Below are 20,280 nucleotides of genomic sequence, written 5' to 3' on the forward strand. Positions count from 1 at the left end.
ATATTATGGAGGCATACGTCAAAGGAAAGCAGTTATGTTATACCTATATCAGATAAAGTAGAATTAAGAGCAAAGAACATTACCAGAGCAGAGAGGAACATTTGATAATGACAATTCTAAATGTATATGCACCAAACAACAGAGCTGAAGCAAACACTGACAGAGTTGAAAGGAGAATACACAAATTCATAATTTTGTTGGAGTCATCAACACTCTTCTTTTGACAACTGACATAATACATAGACATAAAATAAGCAACAACATAATAACCAACAGGATCTAACAGACATTTATAGAGAGAGTTTCACCCAACAAAAGCAGAATTCCCATTCTTTTCAATTGCCCATGACACCTGGGCCATATACTGGGCCATAAAACAAAATTCAACAAGTTTAAAAGAATTAAAATCGTACACAGTATATTCTCTGACCACATAGAATCAAGCTATAAATCAATTGACATAAAAATAACAGAAAAGTCTCCCAACACTAAGGAATCCATGAGTCGGAAAGATGTCTCAAAAGAAATCAAAATATACACTGAACTGAATGAAAATGGAAATAAAACATCTCAAAATCTGTGGTACACAGCTAATGCAGTGCTGTGGGAGGGATTTTACAGCAACAAATACATATATTAGGGGCGCCTCGGTGGCTCAAATTGTTGGCTACCAACTTCCGCTCAGGTCATCATGTCGTGGTTTGTGAATTCGAGCCCCATGTCAGGCTCTGTGCTGACAGCTCAGAGCCTGGAGCCTGCTTTGGATTCTATGTCTCCCTCTCTCTCTGCCCCTCCCCTGCTCACACTCTGTCAATCTCTCTATATAATAAATAAACATTAAAAAAAAATTTAATGCATATATTAGAAAAGAGGAAAAATCTCAAACCAACAATTTTAAATTCTCATCCTCAAGAAGCTAAAACAAGCAGCATAAAACAAACCCAAAGCAAGCAGAAGGACATAATAAACACAACAGCAGAAATCAGACATTGAAAACAAAAACAACAGAAAAAATTAAGGAAACAAAGAACTGTTTCTTTGAAAAGATCAATACAATTGACAGACCTTTAGCAGACTGACAAAGAATAAACAAGATACAAATTAGCAATGTTAGGAATGAAGTAAGGGGTATCGCTACAGACCATGCAAACATCAAGAGTATAATTAGGAAATACTACAAAAACTCTACACATATAAATTTGACAACTTAGAATGAAATGAACCAATTCCTTTAAAAAATGAACTACCCCAATTTACTCATTAGTAATAATTTGAAGAACCTCTTAACTATTAAGGAAATTGAATTAGTAATTTAAAACTCCCAAGAAGAAAATCTCTAGACCTAGATGGTTGCACTAGAGAATTCACCAAATGTTAAAAGAAAAATTCACATCATTTCTAAACACTTTATTTCAGAAAAAAGAGAGGAAAACTTTTCAATTCATTGTATGAACCTTTATTGCCCTGATACCAAAACCAAAGAGAATACAAAAAAGAAAACTACAGACCAACACCCATCATAAATATAGACATAAAAATCCTTACAAAGCTATTAGCAAATAAAATTCAGTAATACATAATAAAAAGAATTACACATATCTGATAAAGGATTATTATCCAAAATGTACAAAGAACTTTTTTAAATTTTTAAAAAATTTATGTTTATTAATTTTTGAGAGTGAGAGACACAGAGAGCAAGCAGGAGAGGCGCAGAGAAAGAGGGAGACACAGAATCCAAAGCAGGCTCCAGGCTCTGAGCTGTCAGCACAGAGCCCGACGCGGGGCTTGAACTCACGGACTGTGAGATCATGACCTAAGCCGAAGTCAGACACCCAACTGACTAAGCCACCCAGGTGCCCCCAAAATACACAAAGAACTCTTAAAACTCTGATTTAAAAGTGGGCCAAAGATCTTAACAGACAACTCACCAAAGATGATATGCAGATGGCAAATAAGCATGTCAAAGATACTCCACATAGAGTATCCCACATCATATGTCCACCCACATCATATGTCATCATAGAAACACAAATTAAAACAATGTGAGATGCCACTACACATTCATTAGAATGACCAAAATATGGAACCCTGACAACGTAAAATGCTGGCAAAGATGCAGAGCAATAAGAAATCTCATACATTGCTGGTGGGAAGACAGCTTGTCAGTTTCTTAGAAAACTAAACATACTCTTACCATAGAATCTGGCAATAGTGCTCCCTCCTTGGTATTTACCCAAAGGAGGTGAAAAAACATCCACACAAAAACCCACATATGAGTATTTTCAACAGATTTATTTGTAACTGCCAAAACTTAGAAGGAACCAAGATATCCTTCAGTAGGTGAATAAATAAAATGGAATACATCCATACAATGGAATATTATTCAGCACTAAAAAAAAAAAAAAAAAAAAAACGAGCTATCAAGCCATGAAAAGACATGAAGGAACCTTAAAATGCATATGACTAAGTGAAAAAGACCAATCTAAAAAGGCTACTATAGGATTCCAACTATATGACATTATGGTAAAGGCAAAACTATGGAGATAATAAAAAGATCAGTGATTGCCAGGGACATGTGGGAAGAAATAAAGAGGCAGAGCAGAAGGGATTTTTAGGGCAGTGATATTATGATGGATATAGGTCTTTATACATTTGTCCAAATAGGATGTACAATACCAAGATTGAGCCATAAGGTAAACTATAGTCAAGGTGATTATGATGTGTCAACGGAGGTTCACTTTTGGTAAAAAATGTACTGCTCTGATGAATGATATTGATAGTAGAGTAGGGGAGGCTGCACATGTGTGGCAGCAAAATATGTGAGCAATCTCTGTACCTCCATCTCAATTTTTCTGTAAACCTAAAACTGCTCTAAGAAAGTAAAGTCCTAAAAAAAAAAAAAAAAAAAAGATAAAATGTATTTCACCAAAGAGGATACACAAAAGGCAAATAAGCACATGAATGTTAATAGGTAAATACAGATTAAAATCAAAATGAACTATCAGTACACACCTATCAGAATGGCTGAAATAAAAGTGAAATAAAAAGAGCAACAACACCAAATGCTGACAAGAATGTGGCGAAGAAACTGGATCACTCATACATTGTGGATGGGAATATAAAATGGGGCAATCTCTATGGAAAATGGTGTAGCAGCTTCTTAAAAAACTAAACATGCAACTACCATACAACCTAGCAGTTGCACTCCTGGGCATTTATCCCAGAGAAATGAAGACTTCTCCTCAAACAGAAAATTGTACACATTTGTTTATGTCAGGTTTATTTATAACTACAAACTAGCAACACAAAATGCCTTTCAATGTGTGAATGATTAAACTATGGTACATGTACACCATGGAATACTACTCAGCAGTACAAAGGAACAAATTATTGATACACTCAATAGCGTGGATGAATCTTCAGAGATAATGCTGAGTGAAGAAAAGCCAATCCCAAAAGGTTACATACTGTATGATTTCATTTATAAAACCTTCTGGAAATGACAAAATTATAGAAACGGAGAACAGATTAGTGATTGCCAGAGATTAATGAGGGGCTGGAGCAAGAGGGAAAGTATGTCTATAAAAGGGCAACACCAGGGGCGCCTGGGTGGCTCAGTCAATTAAGCATCCGACTTCGGCGCAGGCCATGATCTCATAGTTTGTGAGTTTGAGCCCTGCATCATCGGGCTCTGTGCTGACAGCTCGAAGCCTGGAGCCTGCTTCAGATTTTGTGTCTCCCCCTCTCTCTAACCCTCCCCTGATCACCCTCTGTCTCTCTCTCTCTTGAAAATAAACACTAATTAAAGGGCAGCACGAGGTGCCTTGCAATGATGGAAATAATATTTTGGCTGTATCAATGTCAATTTCCTGGTTGTGACACCATAGTACAGTTTTGCAAGATGCTACCACTGGGAAACTGGATAAGGATATACCAGATCTCTGTATTATTTCTCACAACTGCATGTAAAGCTAAATTATTTCTAAATAAAAAGTTCAATTAAAAAAAATTAAAATGTGAACATGAAATTGATTAGAATCAGAAATCTATGAACTTGATAACACAGAAAAAAAATTAACTCAAGAAACTTTTGAACAGAGTGCTCTGACTATACATTGTACCTAGGATATAGCCTAAAGACCAAAACATGCAAAGATTCTTGAACTTTATTCATCAGTTTGTTGTTGGTAGTGGTACTAATGTACTAATCCCTAAACTATCCTGTGTGTAGCTGAGAATAAAGGAAATGAGTAAATATTATGATGTATTGGAAACCAGGATTTTTACCCAGAGAGAAGCAAGGTACAAATATGTATTGGGGAAAGGTGATGGGAATGGGCATGGGCGGACACACACGGGCGGACACACACGGACGGACGGACACACACACACACACCCTATCCACTGAAAGGGCCTAAATGCAGTAACATCTCAGGAGAAATAAGCACACCAAAAGCCCAGATAATGGTTTCCATGCCATTCATCACTAAACGGAATCTGGGATCCTTAGAAAAACAATGCATTTCTGGTCTGAGGCACAGAAATTACTAGGTAAGCCTGGAACAATTTGTTCCAGAAAATAGGGAAGTACTCAAAAAACTGACAGGAACTTGTCAAAAGGACACAGAAGCCAGCTTGAAGGGGCTCTCACTGACCAAATTTAAGACAGTTTGAGCATCAAAAAGAGTTATGATGTTTACTTATAACGAATAAAAAAGAACCAAGTAATCTATAGTAATACTTAAAAAAGATGGTATGCAGGTAGAAAAGAAAACCCTCTTTTTAAAAAAAAAAGTGTATTTATGTATTTTGAGAGACAGAACAGGGCATGCGCACAAAGAGGGGAGAGGGGGAGGGAGAGGGAATGAATGAATGAATGAATGAATGGAGAATCTCAAGCAGGCTCAGTGCTGTCAGGGCAGAGTACCACATGAGGGCTTGATATCACAAACTGTGAGATCATGACCCGAGCGAAAAATTAAGAGTCGGACACTTAACCAACTGAGCCACCCAGGTGCCCCCCCCAACCTCTTTTTTATAAAACAATTCCATCAATGGTAGAAAGAATGGCAGAATTAGAAAATCACTGTCATGCAACCACCAATGTAATAAGTGATCCACTTAAGACTCCTCAGTCAATACTAAAATGACTAGGATAAAGTCTGTTAGAGAACAGAATATTCATTGTCAAAGTATCCCACAGATAGTATGTTAAAAACAAAAGGAATAAAAAAGGTTTCTAAAAAGAAAAACAATAAAGGGGAAATGTATCTTTATAAAAGACTTGTCAGTTACCACCTTAGCATTAGCAGTAGTGGAACACCTCAACAGTCTATGTCTCCTCACGTGATAGGATACAATATCACCTCTGTAATAACTCAATGAAAATGTTAACCTAAATCTAATCATGATTAAACAATTAGGCAAACTTAAAATATGGGAAATGCTACAGGCAGTTAACTTGGATTGTTCAAAAATTTCAATGTCATCCCCCCAGAAGTGTGATTATTCTAGAATGATTAAAAGAAACTAAAACGATATAATAATGAAATCCGATGTATGAATCTTGATTGGACCCTGAATTTTTTAAAAAGTCAGCTATAAAAGTCATTTTTTGACAATTAAGGAAACTGTATATCAGATAGCACTGCTGAGTTCGTGTTAATTATCTTAGATGTGACTAGTATTGTAATTATATAGGAAAATGTCCTCATTCTTAAGAAAGGCATGCTGAAAATACCAAATCATTACACTCTTAGTGTTTTTATTTCACTAAAGTCTGTTGTAATGAGATACAGAGGAAGAAATACACATCTGTATCACACCAAAATAATCTAGTTTTATAAGCACTAGGCAAGTTTAAAGAATTTGTCCTGAAAGGACTGTTTTAGGGCATTGTGCAGACACAGCTGGAGGGATTTATTATATATTGTTGGCACTCCGGTACTGAACGTTTTTGGCAGTGTGCTGACAGAATATTGTTAACTATCAGAAAATTGAAGAACCAACAATTATAACAGGAGAAACACAGAATGAAAATTCTGTCAACCTAAGTAAAGTAATTTGCAAAGACTACAATTAAGTGTCCTTTGTCCAACATTCTAGCAGCCAGGACTACTGTATCAACTAGTACTTTTGCCATTTTTCCATATAAAATCAGCATTCCAAATGATGGCCAAGTATGACCACAGGATCCTAACAAAGCTTCTAAATCATTAAAATTAAACATGTTCATTTCACTTTAATACAATGTAACTTTTATACTCTGATCCTTTGAAACCTTCTGACCCTTATTTGCTATATATGAAAGCTATTAACTGGTATATCTAATAAACCAGAACTATCCATTGCCTAACAATGGTGGAAAACAGGATGCAGGAGGGGCATGGGAGTTGGAGGACATTGTCAGATTTCATGACAAGAAGTAGATAATCATCACATAGTAACTATTACCAAACAGACCTTCCAATGGAGGATAACAAAAAACTGATTAATTTCTAAATATATTTTTCACAATGTATATACTACCTTTGCTGTTTTGAGTGTTTAACTGAACAAATGAGTATGGTCACAAAGTGAATTTCAGATTAAACATTAAACATTTGTGGAAGGGAGAAGGAGCTGGAGACTGGCAGTCATTACACCATGAAACTGGTGCTATTATTATCTCTGTATTAAAAGTGAGGAAACTGAAAGAGGTTAACTTCCCTCAAACCATATAACTGGTCAAGTGGGCAGATCCAGCATTCAAACACCAAGTCCAAGCCAGAGCCTGCCCTCAGGATGATTATACTAGCTGGTATTTCTATATATTGTTTGTTTGGTTTTCTTGAGGTGGGGCTCAAGCCACTTTTACTAAATACTTGCACTAAGTACTTTGCGTGTGTCACTTAATCCTCACAACCACCCTGTGAAATAGGAACCTCTATTCCTGTTTTCCAGAGGGAACATTAAGACTGACTGAGAGAGGCTGACTAACCTGTCCAAGGTCACACTGCCAATAAATGGAGGAACCATGATTCCAATTAAGGTGTATCAGACTCCATGGCCCTTGTCCCTTCTAGGATTACACTGTGCCTTCCTCGTTTTATGTATAAACCATTCTTTATTTTTCAAGAAAGCAAATCTTCTACTAGACAACTTTTGATTGTTAAACATGTGTTACTATTATTGTTTGGAATTAATAACATTTCTCTTTAATATTCTTTTAATAAATGAAATTCTACAGTATGAGAGAATAAACCTAAACAAAATGGGGGTCTTGGAATGTAGGAAATTACCACAGAAACATCCTCAAAAGCTATCCAGTTCAAATCCCTAAATGCAACAGTCTTGGAAGCCAGCAATAATTAATGGTATGCATGCAAATCTAACAACAACCAAAAGGGTTTGCACCAGTTAGGGATCAGCTGAGGATATGAGGTGACTGAAGATTCATATTATACAATACACTGTTAAGTAGTTTTTTTTTTTTTTTTTTTTTTTTTTTTTTTTTTTTTTTTTTATTTTTGGGACAGAGAGAGACAGAGCATGAAGGGGGGAGGGACAGAGAGAGAGGGAGACACAGAACGGAAACAGGCTCCAGGCTCCGAGCCATCAGCCCAGAGCCTGACGCGGGGCTCGAACTCACGGACCGTGAGATCGTGACCTGGCTGAAGTCGGACGCTTAACCGACTGCGCCACCCAGGCGCCCCTGTTAAGTAGTTTTTAAAAGCACAGTTTTTATAGTGTTTGCAACCACTCTGAAAATGCTCATACTGCATACAATTGCCCTTCTTTTAAAATCAGAAACCGTTCTTATTTTACTTTATTTACTGAATTCCTGCTTTTTCCAGAAAGAATTTAAAACAGCTGAAGGTCATCCTCACTGTACCCTGAGTGGAACCAAGTGCCCCAGAGCCCTGGTTGGCACTTGGTTTGTAAGATTCTGATGTACATTTGCCATAGACAGCCAAAGCGACTACTGGTAACCCTTCAGCAAGTTTCCTAATCTAAAAATGAGGGTAGTAGCAATACCTACCTCACAGGGTTGCTCTAAGGTTTAAGTGAGGTGACACATGCAAAAAGATGATGCCTGCATATATAAAGATTGCATGCAAAAAGAGATGCCTGCAATAAGCACCGTTATTGTTATTGTTGAAGTTGATGTGTGTTATGATTGAAGCACCATGTGGATGGAAAAACACCCATCAGTTTTCTCTTTCTTTGAAAGGCTTTGAGGAATCTCACTCAGAACTTCACGCCACACTTGTCTTCTTAACATCCATATCCTCTTCCTTCAGCCACTAGACATGATAAGAAGCCTCATTCTTAGGGGGAAAAAAAAGCTTCCGTTGACTCCTTCATCCAATAAAACTACCACTCCATTTTTTTTTGATAGTTTTCACCATCAAACTTCTTAAATATCTTTTTCTGTAGCAACTGCTATTGATATGATTGAGATGCCCCTTAGGAAAACCAGCAGGCATTACCCTGGCTAAGTCAGAACTTGATTTTGTGGATTTACCCTAAGTTGTGTAGAAGCAGGAAACCAAAACAAATACAATGACACAAAAACCACAATGCTAATACACTACCTAGTGGAGACAAGTATATTTGCTAAAAGGTCCTAAGAGTTAAATTCTCTAATCAGCTCCTCTCTCTATAGAAAATCTATAAATAGGAAACCAACTTATAGCCAAATATTTGTAGGACAGTCCAATCATACAGACCAGATATTTAAGTTCTAGGCAGTGCTATCACCTTCTCTGAACAGTTCTGAAAAAAACACTTCCAAATTCTGCCTCTCCAATACCCATTTTTCTATATTTCCATGCTGCCCATCCACCTTCTGCTGCGACAGTCTTTCTTTAGATATGTTAATACCATCTATTAGACTACATCAAGTCCCACTCTTCCTGCTTTCAATCTGAAAAAGACAGACATCTTTTAAGATGTCTTCTGCAAAAAACTGAACTAATCTATTATGTGATTTTATTAAGCCAACTCTGAGTTCTGCTGGTGGCACCAACATCATACCACGTACACTACCCACCCACCCCTGTCACCTTCTAATCACTTTTTCTTCCTTAACTCTTAACTTAGATGTCATTCCCCATCACATCTCATGACCTCTTTACAGTTCTCATTCTTCTGTATTTCATTTTTGCAAGTGTTACAATTTTCCACTCATTTCTTAACAATTTTTCCCATCACTGGCTTTGGTGGAGCCAAAAACTGTTGATTTTGTGCATTAATTTTAAATTACTCTGTAGAACCTATGGTGGTTAAGAGTCTCGGTCCTAGAATCAGACAGGCCTGGACCCAAATCCAGGCTCTACTTTTACTAGCTTAACTTCCCTAAGCCTCCTTCCTCAATTGTAGAATGGACATAATGACATAATTGTCTATTTAGTGCTTAGCATAATAAGCATACTCTGGTACACAGTAATCACTCAATAAATATTAACTGTAATTTCTGTGTCCTAATTCTCAGCTCCTGTCATTCTATTCTTTTCTCTCTAGTTTGAAGAATTTACTGTCTCAAATAGCTTTGACTAATACTGCAATTAAAAATATTCTTTTTTTTTTTCAATGTTTATTTATTTTTGAAGGAGAGAGAGACAGAGTGTGAGCAGGGAAGGGGCAGAGAGAGAGGGAGACACAGAATCCAAAGCAGGCTCCAGGCTCTGAGCTGTCATGTCAGCACAGAAGCCTGACACAGGGCTCGAACCCAGGAGCTGTGAGATCATGACCTGAGCTGAAGTCAGATGCCTAACTGAGCCACCCAGGTGCCCCTGCAATTAAATATATTTTTGAAGTTACTGTTGTGAGACTAAACCTTTTACCCTCTTTTTCAGCAATAAAGAAAATCACTATTTGTATATTTTGCCAATTTCTAAGAAATAAGCTGCCGAAAACTGATTTAATCTTCATACTTCTTTTTTTAAAGATTTTATTTTTAAGTAATCTCTATACCCAATATGGGGCTCAAACTCACCACCCCGAGATCAAGAGCCACACACTCCAACTAAGCCAGCCAGGCACCCCTAATTTTCATACTGTTTCTTAAAACACTCATTTCCCTCTGCTTCTGCAATAAAATATGCAAAAAAATAACTTTCCATATTTTTCTTCCCTCCCGGACTCTGCTGCAAGCTGATCCTCCTGTACCCAGATATTAGTGTTCTAAATATTAGCATTCTAAAGGGAAAGCCTAAAGATTTTCATTTCTCATACCATAGTCCCTCCCTTGGTGATCTTCTGGCTTCACCATGGCCACAACTGTAATCTAAAAATAAGTAAATGGCTTCTATTTTATCTCTAGTGAAGACCTCTCCTCTAAGTTCTAGATCCCTGCATCCAATTGCCTACTCACATTATTACTATGTGATGACAAGGCAGCTTAAACTCAATAGATCCAAAACTGAATTCCTGGTCTCCCAGGATTCACGATTCAAAACTGGATTCACAATCCATGCTCAGCCAAACCCTAGCTCTTCTTTAATATTTTCTTTTTGTTAGTGAATGAATGGCACTACCATCCATCCTATATGCATGAGGCGGAAGTCTAGAAGTTATCCTTTGTAACTTTTCTCTTCCTCTATCTCCAAATTAATAATCTATTCCAATTTCCATTTATGGATATTATTGAATGAATTTCTATTTTACACTAATAACAAAATAATCTCCCTTGGTAGTTTCATTCCTCTACTGCCCATATCACTGCTATCATGTTAAGGTCTCTATCAACTGAAACCTCAGACTTCCCACCTTCCCTGTTCATTTCAACAATCTAATTTGTTATGCCTTGTACATGTTCTACCTATTCTCGCCACAAAATCTACTTTGTCTCTGCGTGTGATTTATTCTTTCCCAATCCTCTTCCCTAGCCAAGCTATGTCTTTTTTTTCCTCTCAAAACTCCTCTTGGAATCCTTCACTCAGTAATTCCATCCAATATCGCTCTTTACTGAGGGAAGAAAAAAAGTTACACATTCAGGGCCATAGTTTCTTCAACTAAATAACCTATTTTTGATAGTGACACCTACAGTATGTATCATAGTTTTCCTCCCAGACATGATTCTCAAACTCTGCCATTATCCAAACACTATTTCCTTTAATAATACATCAAGTACCACATCTATGAATATATACATGTTTTATATGTCTTTTATGAACATGTATATATTTTCAGTCTTTTCTATTTCCTAAGGTTATGAATTTCACAAGTTTAACACGAACCATATATAACTGAACTTTCTTCATTTGTTCTGAAATTCCTCTCTGAAATATCAAAGTGGTCCTCTCATTTTACCATTTTCTGATTTGGTGAACAAGTTGATAGTTTTCTCACCCTTACCATTTATGATTTTATTTAAAAAATTTTTTTATGTTTATTTATTTTTGAGACACAGAGTGCAAGCACGGAAGGGGCAGAGAGAGAGGGAGACACAGAATCCTGAGCTGTCAGCTCAGAGCCTGACGCAGGCCCGAACCCATGAACCATGAGATCATAACCTGAGCTGAAGTCGGACACTTAACCGACTGAGCCACCCAGATGTCCCTCATTTGTGATTTTAAAGGAATACAAAAATAAATATAGTATTAATCATGTCCTTATACTCTGCTTAAATGGCACGGTCCAGCTGTATTCATATTTATATCCCTAACTTCCATAATAATGTCTCACAAAGAAAAAAGTGCTCAATATACATTAAACAGAATTTAAAAATTCGGCTTAGGACTGATGCTGTAATGTTTGTGAGTGCCAAAAAGAAAGTAGAACTTCTCAAATGTGTGAGCTCTGCATCTTTTCAAGAAAAATGATATTTGGACTAAAAAAGGGATAGAAAGAATTGATTCCCAGTATAGGACAGAAGACTGTAACAAAGCACCTTGCTGCTGCTCTCAATGAAATGAAGCTTCTTGTGAATGTGATCACTGAATTGCTGCCAGTGGAGGAAGCATGGATACCCGGAGGGTTGCCAAAGACTGGAAACAAGCAAATAAATGTAGATCTGATTTTTAAAGAAAAGAACTGACGATAGTCCAGTAGACTCGACATCAATCCTTTCCTAATTCAGATATTTTATTTAAAAAATAGCTTCTAATCCCTAAGAAAAGAAAATGGTAAGCATTTGTGGAGCCAAACTAAATAACCAGACTAATCAAATTTCCTTTCTTCTTTGGAGAGTGTGTTTATAGATAGATCATGTATTAAAAAGAAGCAATATAAATAGTGTCAGATATCAACAAGGTACGATTTCAACAAGGTATATGACCAGGCTCTCATTATACCACATGGATAAGATAAATACAATACTAAGTGGCTAGCTAATTATTTGAATGACCATAACAATGAGTGCTTCTTAATGAACTGCCATCAACTTAAAGGTCAGTCCTACCTGTGAGCTTCAGGATTCTTATATGTGGCCTTCTCCTAGTCAACAATTTTATCGATAAATTGAATGAAAATGCAAAAGGTTACCACACTACTGTTGGCATCCCATATAGGACTCACACGAAACTAGGGGGCTCAAATATGGACTAAGAAAGAGCTGGGATCTGAAAAAACAACGATAAGCCAGATAAATGGATAATTCTAATGAAGATGAAATTTAATGGGGAAAAACATCTAAGGTATCAGAGTCCAAAGAAATCCATATATAACTGTGCAATGGGCAAGCATCATGACTTAACTGCCATGTACGTAAAACAAACAAAAAAAGGGGCTTAATGTCTTTAGTCGACAGCAATCTTAGTTCAATCTGACAGCAGCAAGCTCAATATGATGAGGATATGAGAAAAGCTAATGTGCTGCTAGATGCAGCAGTAGCAGTATCTCACACATGGGAGACAGCAGTCCTGCTCGACTCAAACCACAATTGGGATATTACGTACCCTTCTAAGGGTCACAGTCTTCAAAGGATCATAACCATACTGGCACAAATTCAGAAAAGAACAACCAGGATGCTCTGGAAAGCACTTCCACACAAGGAGAGGCAGAAGGGACTAGAGACTGTTTTTAAAAACAGGACAAAACAACGCCCCAGAGGAAAACGATGGCTACTTTCATTCAGTCACTCAATGAACATGAATTTCAAATCTATTTCAGGCCAGACATTGTGACAATGGCTGGGAATACAGAGAGAAGACAGTCTATGTCCGTGGAATATTCATATGTATATCTGAAGGGCTGGAAAAAAAAAACAAACATGATCTAAAAAAGGATTAGACTGTTCTACATGATTTCATAAGGTAGAAATAAGACCCGTGGAAAGAAGTTAGAAAGTAGCTGATTTTAGCTCCATATGAGACTATTTTTAAGAATCAAAGCTACCTGAGAAGACTGCAAGGTTCCTATCAGGAATGTTGGTACTTAGTGGAGAGACTGCTGAAATGAGACAGGCACTGACCTGACCGTCTTTAATGTTCCTCATATTCTGTACTATGATTCTATACGTCCCTAGAAAATGGACTCTCACCAGATTCATCGTACTTGTGCACTTCAGCATCACAGGTTTCTTACAGTTGCTACTTCCAACTTTGTATCCTGTCCCCCACTGAAATGATGCTTTATAATGAGGAATGGATCTGAGAGCAATAGGAATAATGAAATATAGGAAGAACCTGACCCTTCAGCAGACAACACAAAAAAATCAATACTGTTCAATGTAAACAAAAGGCAGGAATTCTCCTATTCTTCAAATCATAAATTCAATTTAAAATATCCCCCTGTGTTCAATTAACGTAAACAAGGACTTGTCAATGTACTGCATCTCTTGTTGGGAGCCATTTTTTCCTAGCCAACAAGGAAGAAACAATTTTAACTTAAGATCACTTCCAGAATGTGTGTCCTGAATAAACACTCCAAAAACCTCTATTATTAGAGTATGCTGAAACTTAAGTTTATAACATATTTCTTTAAATGATGATTTATTGGATACAGCAGGCCTAATATCGTGAACTAATCAAATTGTGGAATTCTGATTAAATGGCTACTTAAGTTTAATACGTTTTAAAAATCACAGGCAGGATAAACATAGAGAAAAGGTCTAGACCAGTTAGCTCTGGCTTTTGTAAATTGGTTTGAGATTATTAAAGCTTACTTTCCTTTATTTTATTTCGTAATTTTAAAACAGTCAAATATATTGGCTCTATATGCTACAACTGAGTATTGAAGGAGTTCACCCTTCCAAACTGTTAATATTAACTTCTCGAAAGCTTTCTCTTACACTTCAGTGTTTTCTCAATTTGGATACAATAAATGGGCCACAATTCGATTTCCAAGGGCTCTTTCTTTTAACGAGCAGCCTGAAAAAACAAAAGTGAGAAAGGGGAGCATTTCCACTAGCCCTGAAAAAAGGCTTCCCCTCTGGCTGTCAACTCTGACGGCGCTCTACCATTTCTCAACACAGCGCCTGGTCATTTCAGATAAAAAAGCAAGGGGGAAAAAAAACTCCAGTTTTCCTGGGACGGGGAGATCCCCTTTTGTAGAAGTGGCTAAAGCTAAGCTCCCCACGGGATTTCATCTCGTTGCCAAGGCAGCGCCAACCGAGGCGTCCGGCGCCTCGGGCAGCTCCCGCCTGGCCCGCCGGGAGCCCAGGGTGGCTCCAGCTAGCAGCTGGATAGCCCCCGCCGAGCCGAGACCCGCGACCGCAGAGTGGCAACCGCGACCCGGGACACCGAGCGCCCTGGGACGGCGGCGGAAGGAGGGGAGACGCGACTCGACTTACAGTGACACCATCCTAGGTGACAGCACCAGTGCAGCTTGAAGCACTTGCCATGGCTGTGCGTGGCACAGATGGAGAGCCCGTCGCACGGCTGGAAGTCGGGTCTTCGGGCAGCGCAACTCCGCGCCAGGGCCTGAGCCTCGTCCACTTTCTCGCTCTTCCAACCCCGCTCGGACGCCGACGCCGACGCCGCACTCATTTCCGCTCCCTCCGCGGAGCCGAGGCCGGGAGCCGGGAGAAGCGGCGTCTGGGCGGGCAAAAAGCCGAGCAGGCTGCAGACGTGGGAGGGCGCGGGCCGGGAGTCACGCCAGCGCGTGGCGGCGGCGGCGGTGGTGGTGGTGGCGGCGGGAGCAAGGCGGTCCCAGGCTCGCAGAGGAGCCGCCCCGGGCGCTGCGACCGGGGGCTGGGCCTGCCGCCGCCCTCCTCCCTCCGCCGCGGCGCGCGCCGCGTCCCCACGTGCACACGCACGCGCACACACGCGCGCGCCGACCGGCGCCGGCCGATGCCAGGCGTCCCTCAGCTAGCCTGGCCTCTTCGCACACACTAGCGGCGTCCCCTCCTGTCACAGCGAGTCTCTGACACACACTCATTCATTCCTCCGAGACCGACCCCAACCGACGGACGGCCATTATGAACACACACACGCCTTGGCGGCTTGGTGTTCACACGCACAGCGGCTTGCGCGCGCGCTTCCCACACACACTTCCAGCCGAGCTGGGTCGTCTGGAGAACTCCACCGAGGGCCGGGCGCACCGAGGACACGCCCATCCTAACCGCTCGGGGGGCCGGTCCCTGCGCATCCGCCAGCGTGGTTTTCTCGCACACACAGCGTCTCCCCTCGAGCGGCTCACGTTTCCCCCAGTACACACCTCCCGGAGGGGGCACAGAGGCCCCTCAGAGGCGCGCGCACGTTCACGCTCGCGCGCACTACCCCAGGGCAAGCCACCAGCTCCAGGTGTGGCCGCTCAGCCACGCCTCCGGAGCTCTAGCCACCGGCCCCGAGACCCCAGCCCTGCCGCCTCGCCGCCCGCGGTAACCAAGGCCCGCCGACCCTGAGCGCGCCCGCCCGCCCAGTCCCGCAGGGGACTGCAGCCCCCCCTTGCTGAGCGGGAAAGTAACCGGGGTGGGTGTGTGGGTGTCTCAGACACAGAGATGCATTTGTGGTGCACAGGACTGGTGTGTGGAATGTGTTGCGTGTGTGTGTGTGTGTGTGTGGTATGTAGGTGTGTATGGTTGCTATGCGGAGTATGTGTGGTGGGTATGTGTGTGTAGTTGGATGTGTTCAAGTGTGTACATGGTATGTACGGAATGTATGTGGTGTGCGTGATGCATGTGACATTACATGGTGTGTGATGAGGTGTGTGTATACAGGAGTATGTGGTATGGATGTATATGACCAGGGTGGATTGTGGGTGGTGTGTGTGTGGAGTGGAGTATATGTGGTCTGTGTAGTATGTGCAGCTGTGTATGTGTGTGTATTTGTACACGATGTGCGGGTGGATGTGGTTATATACGTGCTGTGTATGTGTGTATGGTGTCTGTGTGTCATTGTGGTACATGTGACTGGTATGTCAAGTGTGGGTGCACAGTGCATATATGGGTAGGGCTGGGTATGCGTGATACATGCGGGTGTGGGCACACAAACAGGACTCCTGTTTGCTGTGGACTCTCGTGTGTGCCTCTGTGTGTTGATGCCTGCACTGGCCAGCGAGTGTGGCTGACCCGGATGGTGGCTGCGACTCCTCCGCACAATCAGCTTGCCTTCTTCCCTCCTGGGGACAAGTTGCTCCAAATAGATTTTCCATGCCAGGCTCAGCTGCTGAGAACCCACCCCAGGCTGGATTCAGTGAAGAGAAAACAAACCATTTGCTCCCAGGGAGCATAGCATGGTTAGGAATTAGTGTTTCCCTGCAACAAGGCCAGAACCTAGCCTTGAACACAGAATAGGAGGGAACCTACTCTTGGTATTTGCCAGACGTTTTTGCGAGCAAAGGAAAATGCCTGTAATTGCCAAGGTTCAGGGAACACCAACAAAGCCTTTCAGCACAAATGTTGTGTGGGAACATGTTTATGCCCAGGTCCGCTTTCTCCGTTACTTTATTCCTTTCCTGCTTTGCACTGACTGAGGAGACTCATCATGGTTTTGAAATAACGAAATTCATCTTCAAGCACTGAAAATCCTTGCTGCCATAAGCAATCTTTGATAATTTTCCCTTTTATTTAACCTTAGCTTGAGAAGGGAAATGTAATTTGCATATATCTGACTCTAGTGAAGTCTTCATTTATTAGGGGTTAGGGAGAGACTCAATTTGGTGGCAAAGGAATTTTCAAGAAAGATATAAATCAAAATCACGAAATACGGTTCCCCCAATAACATTGAAACAGTTATAAATATGAAGCATCAGCTCTTCAGCTTCAGCCCCAGGTGCCCCTGTCCTGAAAAAAATCCTAATGAAATACATCCCTGACTCATAAAATCTATCTATGCTGGCTATTAATTTCAGTCTGACCCACCTCAGAATAACATGAGTAAAAGGAAACTTAATCAAATAAATCCTTAATCCAGTATTGCTGTAGCAAGCCAACCCAGAATTTTTTTTAACAAAGGGGGATTTCCATCTCTTCTACCCTATTTTTCTCCTTCCCCACCCATAAGCTCTTTAATACTTCCTAGATTATATAAGGCCTTATAACAGAATCTTTTCAGCATTTTACTAATATTTAAACAGCATCCTCCCGCTGCCTTTTACTCTAGGGTAAAAACCACGTTATAAGATTCTATTACATATGAAACCATACCATCTTAGTGACAAATGAGGATGAGAAATAATGCAATAGAGCACCTTATAACCAGGAGGCAAGGTAAATTACCCAAATATCCTTCTTTATGTTTAGCCACAAGATTTGAAGCTGAGAAGCCTTTACATTTTCTGTAACACAAAACTCATTCCATCCCCTTGTCCTAAAGATGCTATTAACCTCTACTCTGCAGTGGAGCAGGAGGAAATAAGTGTCCTGTGACCTCTCAAACATATATACGTACAGCATTCAGGATGTGTTGTCACGATACAAGTTTTTTTTTTTATATTTATTTATTTTGAAAGGGGGAGAGGGACAGGGAGAGACAGAGAGAGAATCCCAAGCAGGCTCCACACTGTCAGCACAAAACCCAAAACGGAGCTCGATCCCACAAAACATGAGATCATGACCTAGCCAAAATCAAGAGTTGGATGCTCAACCGACTGAGCCACGCAGGCACCCCCAGATACAAGTTTTTAAAGTATTATTATGGAAAACGAAAAATACACAAAAATGTATTAACTCATTCTTGTTTCATTTATAGCTCCACCCACTCCTGACCCCTATCCTGCCACTGGATTGTTTTGAAGCAAATCCCAGACATCAAATAATTTCATCCATAAATATTTTTGCATTTATCTCTAAAACCATAACCCATAACATCATTATTACATAATAAGATACAATTTGATCATAAATAGGAACTTGTCCCATATCTGCTGACCACCTCTCTGCCTCCTCTTTAAGAATGTCACCGTTCTACCTGGAATTTTCCTCTTTCCCTCTCTTTCTCTTCTGCCTGCCTCTTCAGCTTATGTGCCACTTTCTCAAAGAAGCTTTACTCTGACCAACCTAGACTGTTATACACATTCTCCCTTAATATCACTTTAAACAAATAATTAAAGAAGGAATTATTGAACTAATGTCTTTCCCCATTCTTCCCCTCCCCTGCCACAAACTGTAAGCTCCTTAAGGGCAGGAAATCTGTCTTGTTCACCATCTTGTTCCCAGTTCTTTGCACAGAGAATAAATGTTGAAGTAGTGAAAATCATTCCACCTCAGACTCCCAAAGGCTGGAAAACTGTAGTAAATTGTTTGCAAATATGTGTGAATAGTTTATATAATTACTCTTCCTATAACCACACTGTTGGATACTCACCCTCCCTACTGACTCTGAACTTAGCTATGTGTATTAGTTACCTATTGCTATATAACCAATCACTACAAGGTTAAAACAACTCAGTTTCTGTGAGTCAGGCATAACTTAGCTAGGTCTTCTGTTTGAAAGTTTCTCACAAGACTGCAATGAAGCTATGGGGCAGGGCTGTGGTGTCATCTAGAGTTCAATGGGGGTTGGGTCCGCTTCCAAGTTCACTCACTCACCGGTTGTTGACAGGATTCAGTTCTTCAAGGAACTGTTTGACTGAGGGTCTCAGTTCGTCACCGGTTATTGGCTAGAGGGCTCTCTCTGTTCCTTGCCACATGGACCACTCCATAAGGCAGTACACACATGGCAGCTTGCTTTACCAGAGCAAGCACATAGAAAGAGTCAAAGAGAGTGTCACTAACCTAATCTTAGAAGCTATACCCCATCACTTTCACAGAAGCCAATCTTGAGGTCCAGTCTATTGACTTGAGGTCTAATGAATCTATTCATTAGAAGCCAATCTTGAGGTCCAGTCCTCACACAGGAGGAGATTACACAAGGACATGAATATCAGGAGGTAGGAATTATTGGGAACCACTTCACAAGCTGCCTGCCACATCATGTGACTGACTTTAGCCAATGAGAGAATACCAAACTTGGCATCACAAAGATTTCCAAAGAGCATGCTCAGTGGGGTTTCTCTCTTTTTGTGCTTAGAACCCTGAGGGCACCAGGTATACAAACTTGATCAAGTCTGCTGGAGGATGAAATGCTTTGTGGAGGAAAATGAAGGTGCCCCACTTGATGAACAGCTGATCTCTAGCCAATGGTCTACCAACCCCTATCAGTGAGGCTATACTAGATCATCCAAGACCCACTAGTTAACGACAGAAGCATGAGCAAGTCCAGTAGAAATCGGCCGAGCCAGTCCTGACCTGAACAGCCACCAGGACACATTATAGAATCAGGAGCTACATAAAACAGGTGTTGTAAAACCTGTTGTTTTGGGCTGTCTCTTACATAGTAAAAGCTAACTGATACACCCACCAACCAACTCTCTCTTGTTGTGGGAAAATTGAGGATTCAAGAGGCTAAGTGACTGGTCATTGTCACAGTGCAGCAGGCATAGTGGGAAAAGTTCTCCAGGACCTGGCATCAGAAAAATACAGATGGTCCAAGTCTGTATTTTCAGCTCTCAGCTCTGTTGTTTTCTGGCTGGGAGACCTTGGCAAATCCCTTATGCTTTCTGGGCTTCCGTTTCTTTATCAGCAAAATAAAACAGAAGGTTTCCCAGAACATCTTTTTGCACTCAAAGCTATGACTTGTCCAGTTGGTTACAGATCGAGCTAGGGTTAAAATCCTTTTGGTTCAGATGTCATTTGTGAATAATCAGATATTGCCTTCCTATTCTATTGCACATATTTGTCTAATGCTAATGTAAGTTACATCTATTTACACCAACCGTTCTGAACACTTTGATAAATCAAGTCATTACAAATCAGTTACTTTTTGGTTGCTTGATTGAACCAAGTAACTAATTTCACTATGGTTATAAATAACCTGCTAGTAATTGGTCAATTTGTCATATTAAAGCAATTCGAATGATGAAGTAGTTGGAGAA

General features: G+C 40.4%; 1 protein-coding gene across 1 annotated transcript in view; it reads right to left on the bottom strand.

Moving 5' to 3' along the window:
• The window catches only part of C5H3orf70 (chromosome 5 C3orf70 homolog), a 93,674-nt gene extending 78,631 nt beyond the window's left edge, over positions 1-15,043 (bottom strand). The window contains exon 1 of the mRNA XM_058730718.1: positions 14,717-15,043. Within this exon, the coding sequence (XP_058586701.1) occupies positions 14,717-14,912 (196 nt within the window). The 5' untranslated portion in view covers positions 14,913-15,043. The remainder of the gene's footprint in view (positions 1-14,716) is intronic.
• Between the last annotated feature and the right edge of the window lie 5,237 nt (positions 15,044-20,280).

The sequence above is a fragment of the Neofelis nebulosa genome, chromosome 5 (genome assembly GCF_028018385.1).
Source record: "Neofelis nebulosa isolate mNeoNeb1 chromosome 5, mNeoNeb1.pri, whole genome shotgun sequence".
Lineage (NCBI taxonomy): Eukaryota > Metazoa > Chordata > Mammalia > Carnivora > Felidae > Neofelis > Neofelis nebulosa.